Source organism: Suillus fuscotomentosus (genome assembly GCF_016647785.1).
Source record: "Suillus fuscotomentosus strain FC203 chromosome Unknown F5891scaffold_8, whole genome shotgun sequence".
NCBI lineage: Eukaryota > Fungi > Basidiomycota > Agaricomycetes > Boletales > Suillaceae > Suillus > Suillus fuscotomentosus.
The window spans coordinates 39,790-58,246 of record NW_024539520.1 but is presented as its reverse complement, the minus strand read 5'-3'; the positions used below and the strand labels follow the sequence as shown (position 1 = coordinate 58,246).

Sequence of the window (18,457 nt, the reverse complement as noted above, 5' to 3'; positions counted from 1 at the left end):
CGATCTTACCAACAGCCTGCTTGCAGGCGTTGTACTTAGTAAGAGGTGGCATAATTACTATGTCTGTTTAACTGCAAAAAATTACGATTAGCTAATGTAAACGCTGTAAAGCAGATTCCTCGCAAGATTCCTCCGCTACCCATTAAAATATTAATCATTGGCCGAGGCCCGAGCGCCACCGTAAATTTCTCGACATAAGTCTATGTATATCTTTTGAGACAAGCTCGAGCCACCGCGAATTTCAAGATGCCCAATCTTCTGATGGGCGCATCTGAGCCACTGATTCTAACACCTGTCACCCGGTCTGTCATGCACATTCAAGTTGCAGAAACGTGTCGCCGGAAACATTCCATGAGGCTACTCTTCCTTCCCCATGCGTAAAGAAATTCAAGATGCTCGATCACTTTACCTATCAATCACCGAACCTTTGTGATTCTGTGAAGCAGACAAGTTGCTTGATACCACGAGCTTGCATCAAGGTCAGCGAACTTGTCATCATGGTCCTTTACACACTCCTCAGCTCGCGTTGAATACACTCAGGGCTACTTAATGGTCAAAATGTCAGAGATTTAACCCATGATCGCGCCGCAGGAGGACAGCTCTGGTAATGTACCAGAAACAGCGCACGAACCACCACAACCGACGCCTATCACAGACCAAGAGGTGGGAGAATATTGGGAGCAGGATCGTTTCCCACCAGTGCGCACTATCATTCGTCTGGCTTGATCGAGTTTTTTGATCTTTCTGATAGATTGCAAATGTCTCCCGTATCATGAAGCAGTCCGTTCCACACACCGCTAAATTGCCAAGGATGCCAAGGAGTGCGTTCAGGAATGTGTTTCAGAGTTTATAAGTTTCATGACTTCTGAGGCCGCTGAGAAATGTCAGATAGAGAAGCGGAAAACAATCGGAGGCGAGGATATCCTATACGCCATGGTGTCTCTAGGGTTTGAGAACTATGCGAAAACACTGAAGATTCATCTGGCAAAATTGAGACAGGCGCGTATTTTTTTCGTGATATGCTTCATGGGTTGTATTAAAACTTGCGACAGCACCAAGCAGGATCTTCGTCGAAAAGTTTGTGTTCGGAGTGTATCGATGATTATCGATATTATCTTCCTCGCACGCCTGCCAAGTGTTATAACAAATACATTGACAATTGACGGTGGACGTCCAAGTAGATTATACACAGAACATCGACGCTTCAACAATTAACCTACATAGAAGATGTATAACCTACAAGATTTATGTTTTTTCGACACAAACTGACAATACCATTTCACGGTGAATGGCCATGTCAGCGCCGAAATAAACACCAAGTTCGACCTGTTTCCATATTTTCATTACTTCATTCCCAATACCCTTTTCATCTCAATTGCCAGTTCTGCCCCCGCGCATTCCGAACTAATGATCTCCTATTCAAATATGCGTGATTATAATCGGGGATGCTGGCCCGGATGGCCTCCAGCCAGTGTTGCGTGCTCTTGATTCAGCATTTTTTATGATATCTGCGAGTAACCTCGCGTCGCAAAGTGGCGATTCGAAAACATCGCCAAAAATGCCTGATTCGCACGGCCTCGCCACCCAAGAGTCAGTAGGGTCCGCGCGCCGCCACACCCACCCCGGGTGCAGTTGAACAGTGCGAAGTCCGGGACAAGCACGGTTCCAAGCGATCTATGCGCAATGATGGACATGATCAGAACACCCAAAACCGTGCGGATACAACATAGTAGACGTACGACAAGTTCACGAGTGTAATCGTCAAACGGCTCCGTCTCCGACACTTGGGGCTCTTCGAACTCGGGTTCAAAGTTGCAATTATAATCCAAATTATCGACAAATTGGTCAAGAAGTTTCTGCTGCTCAACAACTTTGCACTCTTGGCACGGCGACACGATGGGAGTCCCGTGGCAACAACACACGGTGTACGTGTCCATGTCCATGCCCACTGGCACATCCAAGTCCAAGTCCAAGTCTATGTCTTGATAGATGGTATGAATTGTATTGTCGGAGTTGCGAGCGTGGCGCCGGTAGGGTACGCCATAATCATCATTGTCGTTATCCTGCTCCGAGCTCCTGTCTGCGTCCGGATCGATGTCATGCATGCTCCGGAAATAAGTGTCGTCGATACCAGGGGCGCCGTATGCAGTATCGTCATCAATGTTGTTCGTCTCGAGGAAATTGTGAGGGGGTAGGGGAAGAGGGATGCAGAAGATGTGTACGGATACAAGGTGTGGAAGAGCATATAGTGTACGAGAACCCAACCCGATGATGGTGTCCTAAAAATGAGTATCAGCGTCGGCGAAAACGAGAGAAATATAACGCACCTCGCTTGGCCCTCCCCTTACATACCTGATTTGTAACTTGGTTAAATTGGGAAAATGTGCGACGATGGCCAGTATAAGCTCATCATCCCAGTCCCCTACGAACAGCGAAAGCTCTTGCACCATTGACAAATCAGAGTGCACTGCTGCAAATGCTTTGTAAAGTGGCGTAAGCGCAGCCTCGTCACGGATGTCGAGTTTAACAATACTACGGCCAGAACTGAGAGAAGTGACGGCAGAGAATGGGGCAGAAATGGCACAGAGAGCTGGAAGAGCGCTTGGCGACAATGAGAGTGCTGGTACGTGGTTTCGCAAGATGAGAGTGCGGAGGGAGGGAAGAGTCTCAAGGAACGGAATGAAGCCTAGCGGAACTCTGGGACGGTCTTTCTGGACGGGGAACTTGACGTCGAGAGCAGTAAGCGGGGGGGATGGGGAGGAAGATGTAAAAGCGCGGTGCACCCAGATGGTATGATCATATGTGAGAGTGCAGAGGGTTGAGGCTTTTGCAAGCAGGCGTAGACGGGTACGGGGAAGATTCAAGTCGTCATCGTCAGATCGAGAAGTAGCGCGAATGTCAAGGAGGGTGAGAGTTTCGATTTTCAAGCAAGTGTGGTCAATATCTGGAGGGGCGCGGACGAAGGGAACGGTGCAGTGCACAACCGCCAAATCACGCAAGTGTGGAAAGTCGTGCACGATAGAATGGAAATTTACTGGAAGAATCATACCGCGGAAGACGAGCTGTCTGAGAGATGTAAAGGAAGTCACTTGCGATAGGAGAGTGTTGTAAAGTGTCATATCCGCAACCAGGCTTGGTCGGTAGACATCCTTGGTTTCAGAGAAAAGGGCCCTGGTTGACTGGCGATTGTTATTAGCGTTGACAGTAATTGGCTTCAACCCGTCAAAGGAAACAACGGCGACAGCTTCTTGAAGTTGATCTACGGTCCGTACGAACGGTGAAATACTGAGAAGAAGAGCATGCGGTGAAGGCTGGATGGAAGACAGTGAGGAGCGCGCCGTTATAAATGATGTCGGGGACGTCAGAATCAGATGCTTGTAAAGAAGACGAATAGCGACTGCATGAAATTTCTTGGACGTTAAGATAACATTACGAAGTGACTGTGGAGGCAGATATTCGAAGATTGGAAGCCAGAGTTCATTTGGAAGTGTCATAGACGAAGACACTTTCGACGAAGACGCAGCTGTCGACATCATATTGACGATGATCCTCATGTACGTACGAGTTACGATAACCTGAGCTCCTTTGTTGAGGGCATAGTGAAAATGCTGCGCCACTGCTGCGACTGCTGCGCGGCAACTGCCGCTGCCGCTGCGATGTTCCTAAATGGTGAGTGCGCATTAACTACACTTACTTACTGCCACTAATCACTGGAACCTCCCAGTACTTGTCCTCCGAACGAGCCATGGACTTGAAGGTGCTCCAATTCCTTATATGTATATCCACGCTCCCAGAGCCACGGTCAGGTGATAAGTATCATTGAGATTCACAGTACTCCCGGTCTGCAAGTCAGGTCTCCAAAACACATCAGTGAAAAGTGGGGCTGCGGGGTAGTACTACATAGCCTATGTTGTGTGAATAGTTGGGTAGCTACCCCCCACTCTCAAACACCTGGTAGCACGGTGTTGTTACAATATAGCTTGTGATAGTGCTTGGTGGCTGCTGAGTCTAGTACCTGCATTGTGGAAGTAGGTTAATGTAGTACTCTATAGGATAAACCATATGTGTGGTCATCAGCAGTATACAGTGGCTCAAAAAAGTGTCTCAATGTTTGTAACATTTCATGTAATTGCTTTATTATGAGCCAGGGTGTGGGAATATGACTAAACTATAGGAAGGCGTCATAAAGCTATACTTCTTAGCCTCATTTGAGTTCCCTATAGTGTGGGAAGCTGATGTCATCATGTGCAGATATGGCTATTTTAATTTGGTGACTCATTGAGACACTTTTTTGACTTTTAGTTTGATCAACACAATCTCAATAATTATGATACTTTATGTGACCTTCTGTTGCTCTAATCACTTCTGCCACTCTTCTAGACATGCTATCTATCAATTTTGAATATTTCTTCTTAGCACTCCTTTCTCACTCTGCTGCAACTCTGTCCTACAGCTGAAATAGCCCCTATGATGAATTTTGATAGGCTGCAAGCAATTTCTTGAATATTTTTCAGATATATTCAATAGGGCTGATGTATAGGGACTATGCTAGACATGATAGAACATTGAGATCGTGGTATTTGAGCTGCTAGTGACTAAATTGAAAGCTTACCTCACATGAATGAAGATCTCATATTTACCATATTCTAACTGGGCAGGCTGCTAATGCTACTCAGGCCACCTGATTCATCAATTCCATCATCTCCAGCTCTGTTTCCACTCAAACCATCAATAATACTTGCAAGGCAACAAATATTAAAGCTACAATCAAGAAGAAGAGGACTCTCCTATTCCTAGCCTATAGAAAGAGAAAGTAAACTTTAGCTTTAAAGCACCAGTACTGGACTGGAAGAGGACTGGAAGAGGACCATATTATAAGATCAGACCAAGATAAATATGATGAGGTCAGATGGCTGGGAATACATCTGTAAAAAGACAGGTGAACCACTAAAAGAAAAAAAATTGTGTAAACTCTTAAGTGTAGAGTAACAAACATAGAGGTATAGGACTGTATGAGATGTAATGGAGTGTATATTCTCTGTGTGAAGTAAAGTGAAGGACCAATACCAAGTGGTACATCTCTATTTTAGATGAGAGTCTGCTAAGAAGCATACAGAAATCATAGATTAATGAGGAAGGTACTATGTTGCAATAAAATAATGATCCTAAATATATGTCTAAATTGGTCACTAGCAGCTCAAATACCACGATCTCAATGTTCTATCATGTCTAGCATAGTCCCTATACATCAGCCCTATTGAATATATCTGAAAAATATTCAAGAAATTGCTTGCAGCCTATCAAAATTCATCATAGGGGCTATTTCAGCTGTAGGACAGAGTTGCAGCAGAGTGAGAAAGGAGTGCTAAGAAGAAATATTCAAAATTGATAGATAGCATGTCTAGAAGAGTGGCAGAAGTGATTAGAGCAACAGAAGGTCACATAAAGTATCATAATTATTGAGATTGTGTTGATCAAACTAAAAGTCAAAAAAGTGTCTCAACGAGTCACCAAATTAAAATAGCCATATCTGCACATGATGACATCAGCTTCCCATACTATAGGGAACTCAAATGAGGCTAAGAAGTATAGCTTTATGACGCCTTCCTATAGTTTAGTCATATTCCCACACCCTGGCTCATAATAAAGCAATTACATGAAATGTTACAAACATTGAGACACTTTTTTGAGCCACTGTAAGTCTATAGTTGACAGTAATTCCACGCAGTCACTCGAACCATTGGCAAACTGTCAAAATAGCATGCATTGGCTGATATAATAATGTACACTACTACTACTCATCATCCTCATCATCACTTGATACACCCCTGCATTCATTGTACTCCTCGATTGCAGCCTCAAATGCACTACGAGCCATCGTGCAGCCAATTTCGTTGAAGAACGAAGGTAAGATGAATTAATAAGGCCAAGGACGAAGACATACCGGCCATTATCATACAGACATGACAACAGCTTGGGTAGCAGGCCTTGAGCCTTGGTGTGTTCATTGAAGTCCATGAGGTTGTTGAGATGTTTGTCGAGCACATCCTGATACTCATCCACAGTGAACATCTTGTTCATTTGAGCTCCACTGCTCCACTCGTCGATGCAACTTTCAATCTGATGGCAATCAGCACTCAATCCCCACAGCAAAAAAAAATGGTACCACAGTCAAAAGCAATGCAAAGGCAACCTCTGGGAATGGTTTGTAGAACTCAGGATATAGCACACCTTCATCTTTCTTGTTGCGGAACCATATGGTGTTGACACCCTTCTGGATAATCTTGGCACTGTATAAGCCTTTGTTACCATTGGGGGAGTGAGTCTAAAAAATTGTGTTGAGCAAACACACAGCAACATAAATGGGTACTTGCCTTATAAACGAAGGCAAAATCCTTCTTGAGTTCCTGTGCAAGCATGATGTTGCGATTGATGACAGATTGCTTGGTGCTCGTCTCAAACCCGTACTCATCTGCAACATATGGCCGGACTTTAGTCTTGACTTTGCCATGAAGGTAGGAACCTCGCAAAGTGATCTAGGTAACACATTAGAGATAGCATGTTCACAATAAAAATCATTGACCATTTTTAAAATCTTCTCCGCATCATAAGCAACTTGAGTATGTAGCCTCTTATATGCTTCATTCCATGCTAACTTGGCCCATGTCACCTCCTGCATATGGTTGGGCATGGGACCCTCTGTGCAGAGATGGCCACAATAGAGTGCCCATGCCATGCCGAAGATAGTGCGAACAGATGGTTCATAATCAGCAGCCTTCGGCTGTCCCTTACTTTCCTGTATCTTGACAGCCTTCTGCACTGGCTCGCTGTTGTCGTCACCATCAGATGCTCTATGGTGACATTTGCCCACACATTCGATGCTGGAGGATGGGGACCTACTACCTTCATCATCAATATAGTTGTTGTTGTCAGCCACGAGTGAGTCATTACCCTGGTCCCCATCCATGTTGAAGTCGACCAAGCCTAGGGTTTGCCTTGGGTGTGGAAAAACCTGCGGTGTTAGGGTTAGGGGTTGCACGGGTTAGGGTAAGGTACCATATTTGGTACACTGAGGCCAAACCGTGTACCCGAACTGCGGTATCATGGGTAGTAGCGGGTGTTCTTGTTGTGTTGCACCCACCTAGTTCACTTGACTTAAAGCTTGAATATCACTCTGATTTAATTGTTGAAGGCTTGACTTGGCGGCATGTTGATAACACTCCCAGGCTGCTAATTGTTGCTTCCCACGACTCGGACACACACACACCACTAGCATGGTCGGAATACTGGCACACTACTGCTCAAATCGGACCAATAGTGAAGAGTCAAAGGGTCAATATATTGAAAACTGGCTTCAGAATACTATAAAATGGACACTGGTACACCAGGTAAGTCATTGGAACTTCCTCTCAGTATGGCAAAGCCAACTGATACATCCTACATGAAGTCTTCGCCTATCTCCCGAAAGACAGCACCTATCAAGAACCTTGCACGGAAGAGTGTCCAGGCCATTTCACGACCACTTAAAAAACTCAAGAAATCTATCTCTACAATGTCTTCTCAAGTTTCTACCAGATCTTGCTCATCAACAACAACGCTCCCACACGGTGATGAGAACAATGACAATAACAATGAAGAAAGTCAGGCGGTTGATCATAGCGAGCCCGAGAGCACTGAGCTGAGTCCTGAACAAGAACTTGGTATGTTTATGTGTCATTCCTTTCACTTCAACACTAATACCTACTAGAACAACTTAAAAAAACCTGGCATTCACTGATCTACGCGTTCTTCAAACCTACTGTCATCTTTCAGTACCATGATACACGACCATGTCACTTTTTCACCTGTGCTGCTCCCACATACAAATTGTATGCTGGTGGTGTTCGCCGATTTCAGGATTCAAAGGACAAGTCTTCAACAGCTAATCTGAAGCATCACGCCATTCGTTGCTTTGGTGAAGACACCATCAATGCTGCCATCAGTGGTAAGGCAGCCTCTGAATGCAATGGCTTGGTTTTTGCCCTCTTTGCACGAAACGGCAAACAGCCAGTCAAGTATTCGCATTGTGTTCACACTAACCCAGAATTATGGTATGTTCTTCTTTTCAGTGTACTTTCACATTGGAATACTTACTGTAATGGATAGCGCCCATCTTGTGCGATGGATCACCGAAAACAACCGACCTGTCAACATCATCAATGACCGGGAATTGTGCAATCTTTTGACAGCTGGCCGACCAAGTGTTACCCTTCCTTCCAACCAAACCATCTCTCGTGACATCAACACATCTTTTGAAAAGTGCAGGGTGCACATTGCAAAGTTGCTTCAGGTGTGTCGTGCGTCTGCTATGTAGTCTTCAGCATTTTGACTAACCTCACAATTACAGGATTACCCTGGTCACATTCATTTTGGAGCAGACACCTGGACAGCTACCAATCATTGCGCATTTGTGGCATGGACTGCTCATATTGAGTATGAAGGTATCATGCTTGCATTTCTACTTGATATAGTTGAGGTTCCTGAAGTGAGTCAATAATATCTAATCATTCTCTCAACTCACCCTTGTTTTTCAGTCTCACACAGGTGCTACATTGGCACGCGCATTTCAAAAGATGCTTGAAGATTTTGGACTGACTCAGAAGATTCTCACCTTCAATGGGGACAATGCCACATCCAATGACATGCAGACAATGACACTCGACCAATTGCCCAACTCGTTCGCCAAAGAAAATCGTGCCCACTGCTTCAATCACACGCTCCAACTTTCCACCAAGACTCTCCTACGACCATTCAATATGACACTCTCTAGCAAGGATGACAATGACAATGCACCGAAAAACCTTGAAGGTGAAGTTGATGAATACACAATGATTGAATATGACGAAGGCCAGGGTGAAGAAGATGAGCAGGGTGAAGACGAGAGCAACAATGAGGATGACAAAATTGATGAGCTGCAGGAGCTGGGTGAGGTTGAGCAGGCCAGACTGCTGGAAGACACTGCCGCTGTCTGTGACATGGTCACCAAGGTAACATATGTTTTCTTTGCCAACTCTGTCATACACTAACTATTCACTACAGATATGAAAACTCTCATTCGCAATCATTCATTCAACTACAATAGCTCTCCCAGCATGGTGGAAGGTTTGCCGTGAGCTCGACCTCAAGGAATGACTTATCCCACGTGATGTTGTCACACGCTGGAACTCAACATATGACATGATGAAGTTTGTGCTTGCTTATAAGAGTGCGATTGACAGGATTACGGCTGATAAGTCATTGAAACTGCGCAAGTACGAGCTTGACAATGAGGACTGGGGCATCATCAAAGATCTTGTTGCTGTTCTTGAGGTGCACATGCTTATTTGCTTTGGATTCGTTTAGCTATTGATTCTTCTTTGTGTATAGACATACAAAAAGCAACTCTTTTCTTCTCTCAAGATTCAGCGAGCATTGCTGCTGTGATACCTGCAATGGACAAGCTTGACTGCCATCTCAACCCTCATACCAGGAACCCATACTATCCAGCCATCAAGGCTGCTATGAAGCTCGCATGCAAGAAGATCAACCACTACTATTCGATGACCGATCTTTCTTCCTTATACCGAATTGCAATGGGTAAGCATCCGATCTATTTTTATTATCACAGACAACTCACCTTTACTTAGTTCTACATCCTGGTCTCAAGCTCAAATACTTTCGGCAGCAAGAATGGAATGACGAATGGATTAGCCATGCGAAGGAGATCACGAGCGAAGTATATGTCAAACAATATGAGGGAAAATCAAATCCTGTGCAAGTGCTTGATTCCGGCACAACAAATGACTTAGTAAGTTTCCTACTGCAATATATCATATGTTTTTGATACTTATTATCCAGATTGACGATGACAACTTCACATCCTTTGCAAATATTTCAGTGACTGCTGGTATTGGATCTCGGACTAGCAAGCTCGACGAGTACCTCTGCAAACCAGTCGAGAATGTCAAGGAGCCTCTTAAGTGATGGGTTTCTAACTGTCACATCTATCCAAATCTCTTTCAAATGGTGTTGGACTATCTGAGTATTCCAGATACTGTTTTTTTAACTTTGTGTTATAAATTCACAACTCATTTATTTAAAAACATAGCTATGTCTACCACAGTCAAATGGGTCTTCTCACAGGGTCGCCACTTGCTGTCTTTCACTCGCAACCGCCTTCAGGGTTCATCTATTCGAGCATTTCTCTGTCTCGGCTCCTGGGCTCGTCATGATCTTATCTTATTTGAAGACCTTGTAGCTGCCATGAAGGCTAATTCTAAGAGGAAACGAGAGTCATCGGATGTCGAGTTGATTGAGTAAGTGTCATATCTCGTATTCCGGACCTACATCCGATAATATTCCCACGCCTCATCCGGACCTTCGGATGTCCTATCCATGTCTCCAGTACCCATCCGGATCCCTGCACCTCTGCACATCCACATCCGCATGTCCACGTCCAGATCCCTTATCCTTCGCAGCTAGCCTGCATCATTCATCCTTGTCCCATCGCCCTAATGCCACATCCTATATATCCACGCATCTCATCTGGACCATATCCGATCCGGTCCGATCCGATATATAGATCCGCTTCCGATCCGATATAGATAAGCTTCCTAATTCATTTCCTGTTCTTATAACGTTATACACAGCCTATTCGGTATTTCCTCTATCCCACTGTTTCGGTTATATCTATTACCGGTATGCTTACTGATCCATTAACCTATGTTCATTTCTGACTGACGTTTGTTAACCTTTGCATATGCTTCATACATAGCCTCGGACTCTGCTTATTGATCCTTCCGTTATTTCTCTTAGTATATAAACTCGTGTATATGTCTTGTAGTACCTCAGTCTGAATATCATATTAGTCCTCGCACTAGTCTTCACTCTAAGTCCTCATATCAGTTCTAGTCTTCCAACTTAGTTGATATCCATCTCAGGCCTAGGGAGTTTCTCCCTAGGCCAGAGCTCCACTTATCCGATACTCCGCTCATCCGCTCATCCGATCCTCCGTAGTTTCCGGAAGTTCATCTGGATCTTTCCCGTGGTCCTCCGGACCTATTCTGCTTCGGACTTTGTCCTTGCAGCCTTTCCTCTGTTTACTTCTACTCAGGACAAGTCCTGAGTAGCCATTATACATATCCGTATCAGGACGAAACCTCATTGTAATTTCCGGAAGTTCCTCCGGAACTTTCCCGCACTCATCCGGAAGTTACTTGCACCCATCTGGAAAGTCCTTCCGAAGTTTCCTGCGCCTTTGGATGTCCTTCAGATGTCTTCGGATGTCTTCGGACTTTCCTCGGACACCAATCTGAAATTAAGGGCACATACTCGGGTAAGGGGCGCAGCGCACGAGCTGAAGCCAAGCCCCTCAGAATCAGTCCTACCCTTTGTACATGGTCTTAACAGTAAGCATATTTCTAGCATTTAGTTATCCTTTGTAACCACAGGTTTCAATGACACAGCGGGTTTCATGTGACACCGCTGTTTTGATGGTTTGATTTATACCCCTATTAACTGCGGGTTTCATGACACTGCAGGTTTCATGTGACACCATTGTTTTGACGGTTCAGTTTATACCCCTACCCCTGATGGGTGGGGTGTGCAAGGGTATGGGTAGGGTGTGTGAAAATAAAACCCTAGGGTTACCCATAGAAAACCTTAACCAACCCTTCAATAGCTTCGTCGAATAAGGCCTCGTCAGTTGGGCTAGGAGAGCGAGTTATAGTATTGTTGAGGCCTGAACTAGGGTGGGGACCACCTGCAATTGAGTAGACATAGTAGGCTGCTATTAAATTCGGCACAATTCAAATAAATACAGGTACTCACCTCGAGACAATGCCGCAACTGGACTCATTTCTTGTTTGGCCAGCACAGCCTCATGCAGACACAACAGCTCAGCAGCTTTTTCTGGTGTCAATGTGTTGAGATGTGGAGTCTTGTTCTAGTATTACTAGTCAACAAAAAGCACGATGTTGTAAATAGACATACCAATGTGACCTGGTGTGGTGCGAGTGGCACTGTACTTTTCCATGCAACCAAGTTTGGGTCCCTGGCAGGTGTTGACACACAGTTTGACTTGTAAACTAATGGTGTGAGGGTCATTAAAATTGACTATTGACAAGAATACTAACAAACATACACCAGGATCTTCACTCAACAGCACTGCGGAGACTTGAGTGCATCCAGTATTGTTCTTGTAAGCTTCGTATTCAGCAGCCTTGCTTGCCTTCTGACGAGCCTTCTCTTGACATTCATGGGCCTTATTGACCTGCTGGTGCTGGTGATTTTCTTTGTCCTTGTGAGTCTCAGCTTCGAATGAAGGTCAAATCAACATGACATGAAAAAAATTGTAATATGAAGACTTACAGATATACTGAGCTCTCTCAGTAGGACGGTGATCACAGCGGGCCGCTGAACGTTCAACTGCAGACATTCTGTTGGAGAAGATGGAGGGGAGGAAGAAAGATCAACAAAGTTGATGACATGATAAGGTTTATTTGCAAGCATCATTCACCGATATGGCCCAAGAATCATGACAGAGCCTGTCAGGATGTCAGTCTGAGACATGGGCTGATTTTGGCACAGAAACGCACTGAAACCACAGTAAATATACAAAATACAGGTAGAATCTAGAAAAGAATCTACCCAAGTGCCTTCAGTCAGAACTTCGAGTCTTGAACAATGTCATACACCAGGCAGAAACCGCGCTGTAATTTCTGTCTCAAAGAGCTCAGCTGACACAAAGATGTAACCTCACACATTCAAAACACTCCGACATGTCGCCAACAATGGGACCTCATGGTCTCACATCAAAACACCAGGTGTTCAGAACAGGTCGACAGCCAATCTAGCACATCAGATACATTGACACCCCAAGACTATGAATATGACATACCCGAAGACGTCGACTATGAATTTCCGCACAGATCAAGATATGAGCCAGAGGACACTGAGTCTTTGATGAATTCTGGCCCCTAATCCAAATGTGCAAGAATGGAGGAAGTAGCAGATGAAGAAGAGCCGACATGATTTGCCAAGGTTTTCCCACACCCAGTTGCAGATGTTTTGGGGGTCGGACAGACTGTGTTTGAAGAAATTTGGGAGGCTCAGGTTGACATGGGTCTGGAGAAAAATCCATGGGCACCTTTTGATGATGAATATGAGTGAGGCCTTGCAGAATGGCTGTCGAAGAGAGTCAACAAGACTGCGACCGATGAATTCCTTAAACTGGCCATTGTAAGTCTCCAAAATGTCTTGGCATCTTCCATCACAGACAAAACCACCTACCTAGACGAAAAATCACATCAGCCAAGCTTTACAAGCAACTATACATTTCAAAAGAAACTCGATAAACTACCTACAGGTCCTGGATGGACTTCTGAAATAGTCATGTCAACAGGAGATCAAGTGGGTGGAGATCGGAAGCCATTAACAGAACAACATTAACTTTGGCAGGGTGACCCTGTGGAGTGTGTGCATGATTTGATTGGTAATCCCACATTCAAGGATTACCTTTCATATGTTCCCGAGCAGGTTTTTGCTGATCCGCAAGGGACGACGTGGGTATATGATGAGATGTGGACTGGTGATTGGTGGTGGAACATGCAGGTAAGTGAGGCAAATGTGTGAGATTGAATGATAACCAATTGTGACATTAGGAATGCCTACCTTCAGGTGCCATTGTTGCTCCAGTAAGACTCGCATCTGACAAAACAAATCTTACCCATTTTCATGGCAATAAAGCTACATGGCCAATATATTTGACCATCAGAAATATCAAAAAGGACATTCACCGTCAGCCTTCTAAGCATGCAACAGTGCTGATAGGATACTTACCAATATCGAAGATGCTGCATTTCAAGGATGACGAAGGACGGCAGATTGCTCATTATCATCTCTTTCATAACTGTATGTGGTTGGTGACAAAGCCACTTGTCAATGCCGACCGTCACAGAGTGGATATGATATGTGCTGATAGGAATATCTGATGCATTTATCCTATTCTTGCAGCATATATCGCAGATCATCCCGAGCAATGCCTGATCGCCTGCTGTAAAGAAAACCACTGCCCTTGTTGTGTTGTAGGAATGAAACATCACGGAGACCACTTCGACTCACCTCTTCAAGATGTCAATGAGACTTGAGCAACTCTCAAACACCATAAAAATGGTGAAGACCCTCACCTTTTTGAAGATCACGGTCTTCGTGCGATATATTTTCCATTCTGGTCACATCTTCCACACACCGACATTTTCATGTGTATCACTCCGGATATTCTACACCAGTTACACAAGGGTGTTTTCAAAGACCACATTGTGAGCTGGTGTTCTACAATCATCTCTGACACAGAGTTTGACGCACATTTTCAAGCTATGTCTGATTTTCATGGTCTCCATCACTTCAAATGGGGAATTTCAACTGTCTCTCAGTGGACTTGCATGGAGCATAAAGAGATGCAGCACGTTGTCTTAGGCGTCATCGCTGGTGCTGTTGAACACCATGTGTTCCAGGCTGCACATGCTGTTCTCGATTTTATTTACTATGCTCAATACCAAGCTCACATGGACACGACTCTCGCATGGATGCAGGAAGCACTGGATGTGTTTCATGTGAACAAAGATGTTTTTATTGAGCTCAGGCTTTGTCAACACTTCAATATTCCCAAGGTTCACTCAATGTGCCACTATGTGCAGTCCATCTGAGCATTGGGCAGCGCAGATGGTTTCAACTTGGAGAGCCCCGAATGCTTGCATATCGACTATGCGAAGGATGCTTACCAGGCAAGCAGCAAAGTAGATTATATTGTGCAAATGTGTTAAGACCATGCACAAAGGGTAGGACTGATTCTGAAGGGCTTGGCTTCAGCTCATGCGCTGCGCCCCTTACCCAAGTATGTGCCCTTAATTTCAGATTGGTGTCCGAAGAAAGTCTGAAGACATCCGAAGGTGCGGGAAACTTCGGAAGGACTTTCCGGATGGGTACAAGTAACTTCCGGATGAGTGCAGGAAAGTTCCGGAGGAACTTCCAGAAATTACAATGAGGTTTCGTCCTAAGTCAGATACGTGTAATGGCTACTCAGGACAAGTCCTGAGTAGAAGCAAACAGAGGAAAGGCTGCAAGGACATAGTCCGAAGCAGAATAGGTCCGGAGGACCGCGGGAAAGTTCCGGATGAACTTCCGGAACTTCAGATGAGTGGAGGAGCGGAGGAGCGGAGCTCTGGCCTAGGGAGAAACTCCCTAGGCCTGAGATGGATATCAACTAAGTTGGAAGACTAGAACTGATATGAGGACTTAGAGTGAAGACTAGTGCGAGGACTAATATGATATTCAGACTGAGGTACTACAAGACATATACACGAGTTTATATACTAAGAGAAATAACGGAAGGATCAATAAGCAGAGTCCGAGGCTATGTATGAAGCATATGCAAAGGTTAACAAATGCGAGTCGGAAATGAACATAGGTTAATGGATCAGTAAGCATACCGGTAATAGATATAACTGAGGTACCGGGAACAAGGAATACCGGATAGGCTGTGTTAACATTATATGCACAGGAAATGAATCAAGAAGCTTATCGTATATCGGATAGGAAATGTATCTATACATCAGATAGGATCAGATTGGACCGGATCGGATGTGGTCCGGATGAGATGCGTGGATATGGAAGATATAATATTAGGGCAATGGGACAAGGGTGAACGATGCAGGCTAGCTGCGAAGGTAAAGGGATCTGGATCTGGATGTGCGGAGGTGCAGGGATCCGGATGGATAGAGGACTGCAGACATGGATAGGATATCCGAAGGTCCGGATGAGGCGTGGGAATATTATTGGATGTAGGTCCGGAATACGGGATATGACAAAATGACTCATTGGCTCGAACTTCAAGAAGCCATCTTTCGACATGGCATGTTCCTCAATTGGGTCGCATCAAAAGGTGGACTTGGCGAATCTCTCGACTCAGATTTGCTCGAAGACGAGGATGAGGAACCAACATTTGCAGATTCAGACATCATTCCATCAGGACTACTGGCATCACATGGTTACCATGTTGCCAAGAGTTGCCCGTTTCTCGCTGTCTCCGTGTCTCGTCTGCAAACAGATTTTGGCACCCCGTCATCAGTGTTCAAGACCTTCTGCAAGCAGCACACCTGATGCCAAGGTTTGGATCAAGTAAGGTAGATGTATCATGGATCAACAGCAATGTTCTTGAGCTCGCTGACGAGTTTTATGTTAACCCTTACATTAATTTTCACATTTTTGATACCATACAGCACTTGTACTAGTGGTCACGCACAGCTTATTGTTCATGTAGTTGCATTGCTATACATGGCCCTTCACATCGACGACTAGACTACCTACAGCTATGGAACACAAGGGTATGTCTACTGTTGCTCAGGTGTTACATGACTGTCTACCCCAGGCTACTGAGTCTCCCAGTCATGATGTAGCGTTGGCGTGGCGCTACGACCCAAATTGCTCTTTCCAGATGCAACTATCTTGTTACTAAATGATCGATCTTTCATATTGCATTGTAGCTTGATTCCTCTGCATACAATTTTTATTTCTTCTTAACAAGTGACTGTGCAGTCGCAGGCAATGGCATCATCTCAAGACGTGGTCAGAGCTACTTTTCTTTGCTTTCTCGGTTCTCCATGGGGTTTTGTTACCTGTCATTTCTGAGGTGCTGACGTCCGTTTTTTTTTTGACATTGTTGCTGTCACTGAAATCTGGCCCACACTAAGATGATTGTTAACTAGGACCGTTTTAAGAATCAAAACACATCATACCTCAAGATCTCTTTCATCACTGCAGGAAACCTACATCTGCACCACCACCGCACTTTCCATGCATCTGTCTCCCCATGAAATTGAATGAGTTTGACAGGATACCAAAACTTGTCATGGCAAGTGAGCGCTCCTTTTCCTGCACTGTGGTTGTGTCAACATATGCAAGATGATGGCTGCAGCATGTGCTTACAGCAACCATTTAGCCCCACAGCTCGGGCATGTGCATGAAGATTGGTGGCTGAGCATGCTAACTTTTCGTTAGGTGTAGTATACAAGTAGGGCGAGCATGGTCACGATTGTCGATGTGTTTGTAACATATGCCACCATGACATGAGTAGAGGATGCATATGACTTTTCTGGTGCATTCCTGATGAACGAGTTTTCTTCCACAATCATTAGAAGCGTGCAGTTGACTGATGAGTGTGAATTTGCATAGGATGTGTGATGGTTTAGCAAGTTGGCTCATCAGAAACAATGATTCTGAGTTCAAGACATGTATATCATGTTCAAAAACTATCTTGCCAGTTCTCAGCATCATCACTCCGTCCCTTATCGCTTCCTTGAATCCTGTTAGCCCAGTGTTGTTGAGGGCACTGCATTAGTAGGATAATAAGAAAATCAGCTTGATTTGGAATTGAATATGAGCTACTGACAAGTGTTGCAGCACTGTGTTGCGGGCATCGCGGTCATCGCAGTCATCGCAGTCGTCGCAGGCACCTTATTTCCATATTTGGGGGATGCTGCGATATGGTGCCCATGACGACCGCGACGCCCGTGACAAGGTGCTGCGACACTAGTATACTTACTTGCTGAAAATAAGCTCGAGCTGTATAGCACATGGTCCTTCAGCAGTTATTTTGCACATCATAGTATTGCATACTCGCATTTGAATAAATACTTCAATGGTGGATTTGCATATCACACAAGTTTGAAATAGTAGCTGGGACTCAGAAGTTAGAACACACTGTAGATTAGTCTCCAGTAACACAGTTCAAGACAACAATAACCAAGTGAGTTTATATCAATCATGTAAAGTCCTTCAAGGCAACAATGCAGAGTCCATAGTATGTGGCCAGCAACAAGCAAGTGTATTTTGCTGGTGAGTTAGTTTGCTGCTCTACTTACTTCAAAGTAGTAGTGTATACTGTATAGCGTAAATTTGGAACGTCGCGGCAGATGCCGCGCAGCAGTCGCAGCAGTGGCACAGCATTTTCCTAGTGCCCCTTTGTTGATGGACACCAAATAAAGGCACACACTTTTTGTGGTAAGACAATTATATCATAATGACGCTGATGCACCAAGTCCCTGACTCCCATCTTTCCTAGAATTCATCATGCTCAGGTTACTGCCATGCAGTGCATTGACATGCAACTTAGTAATCGCGAGATTGTTGTTGGGTAAATACATGCAGTTTGTGATCTGTTCTGCTCTTGACTCCAGTGAGATCCAATGATGAATTATTTTGTCTTGTTTGTCCAGGCTTGGCATTTACTTTCTCTCTAGTTGGTGTCGAACATGTAGGCAGAGTAGCTAGCCCATGTTAATTGGCATGCTTTTTAGATTAGTATTGAATGCAAGAGCATGACAGCTCACAATCAGGCAATGAAAAATCGGATATGTGCGCATCAAGTTATTGTTAATAGTTT

At 44.5% G+C, this 18,457-nt stretch overlaps 7 protein-coding genes across 7 annotated transcripts; 4 read left to right on the top strand and 3 right to left on the bottom strand.

The window, feature by feature from the left end:
- Window positions 1–573: 573 nt before the first annotated feature.
- Window positions 574–1,163, top strand: F5891DRAFT_1009976 (histone-fold-containing protein; the record flags this gene model as incomplete). Its single annotated transcript, XM_041360621.1, has 4 exons — window positions 574–699; window positions 752–784; window positions 811–999; window positions 1,053–1,163. The coding sequence occupies 4 exons, from the start codon at window positions 577–579 to the stop codon at window positions 1,161–1,163; spliced, it is 456 nt and encodes a 151-aa protein (XP_041230481.1).
- A 256-nt stretch (window positions 1,164–1,419) lies between these two features.
- Window positions 1,420–3,494, bottom strand: F5891DRAFT_944291 (uncharacterized protein; the record flags this gene model as incomplete). Its single annotated transcript, XM_041374534.1, has 3 exons — window positions 1,420–1,674; window positions 2,040–2,279; window positions 2,328–3,494. The coding sequence occupies 3 exons, from the start codon at window positions 3,492–3,494 to the stop codon at window positions 1,420–1,422; spliced, it is 1,662 nt and encodes a 553-aa protein (XP_041230480.1).
- A 2,300-nt stretch (window positions 3,495–5,794) lies between these two features.
- On the bottom strand, window positions 5,795–6,967 carry F5891DRAFT_976496 (uncharacterized protein; the record flags this gene model as incomplete). The annotated part of the gene is made up of 5 exons (XM_041376605.1): window positions 5,795–5,867; window positions 5,945–6,120; window positions 6,167–6,325; window positions 6,384–6,536; window positions 6,584–6,967. 5 exons carry the CDS (start codon window positions 6,965–6,967, stop codon window positions 5,795–5,797), a joined length of 945 nt encoding a protein of 314 aa, XP_041230479.1.
- An 896-nt stretch (window positions 6,968–7,863) lies between these two features.
- Window positions 7,864–8,536, top strand: F5891DRAFT_944496 (uncharacterized protein; the record flags this gene model as incomplete). The annotated part of the gene is made up of 3 exons (XM_041374555.1): window positions 7,864–8,107; window positions 8,229–8,329; window positions 8,387–8,536. Coding segments are annotated over 3 exons (495 nt in total), but the record flags the coding sequence as incomplete, so codon positions are not given.
- Window positions 8,537–8,591: 55 nt separating this feature from the next.
- On the top strand, window positions 8,592–8,765 carry F5891DRAFT_923129 (uncharacterized protein; the record flags this gene model as incomplete). Its single annotated transcript, XM_041373821.1, has 1 exon — window positions 8,592–8,765. A coding segment is annotated over one exon (174 nt), but the record flags the coding sequence as incomplete, so codon positions are not given.
- A 2,724-nt stretch (window positions 8,766–11,489) lies between these two features.
- F5891DRAFT_976494 (uncharacterized protein) lies at window positions 11,490–12,454 on the bottom strand (the record flags this gene model as incomplete). The annotated part of the gene is given in 7 exon segments (XM_041376604.1): window positions 11,490–11,528; window positions 11,685–11,779; window positions 11,848–11,962; window positions 12,010–12,070; window positions 12,090–12,104; window positions 12,153–12,330; window positions 12,388–12,454. The coding sequence occupies 7 exon segments, from the start codon at window positions 12,452–12,454 to the stop codon at window positions 11,490–11,492; spliced, it is 570 nt and encodes a 189-aa protein (XP_041230476.1).
- A 550-nt stretch (window positions 12,455–13,004) lies between these two features.
- Window positions 13,005–14,840, top strand: F5891DRAFT_1126271 (uncharacterized protein; the record flags this gene model as incomplete). The annotated part of the gene is made up of 11 exons (XM_041364071.1): window positions 13,005–13,023; window positions 13,076–13,184; window positions 13,215–13,257; window positions 13,330–13,428; window positions 13,477–13,629; window positions 13,680–13,989; window positions 14,032–14,097; window positions 14,167–14,510; window positions 14,532–14,630; window positions 14,655–14,713; window positions 14,735–14,840. 11 exons carry the CDS (start codon window positions 13,005–13,007, stop codon window positions 14,838–14,840), a joined length of 1,407 nt encoding a protein of 468 aa, XP_041230475.1.
- Between the last annotated feature and the right edge of the window lie 3,617 nt (window positions 14,841–18,457).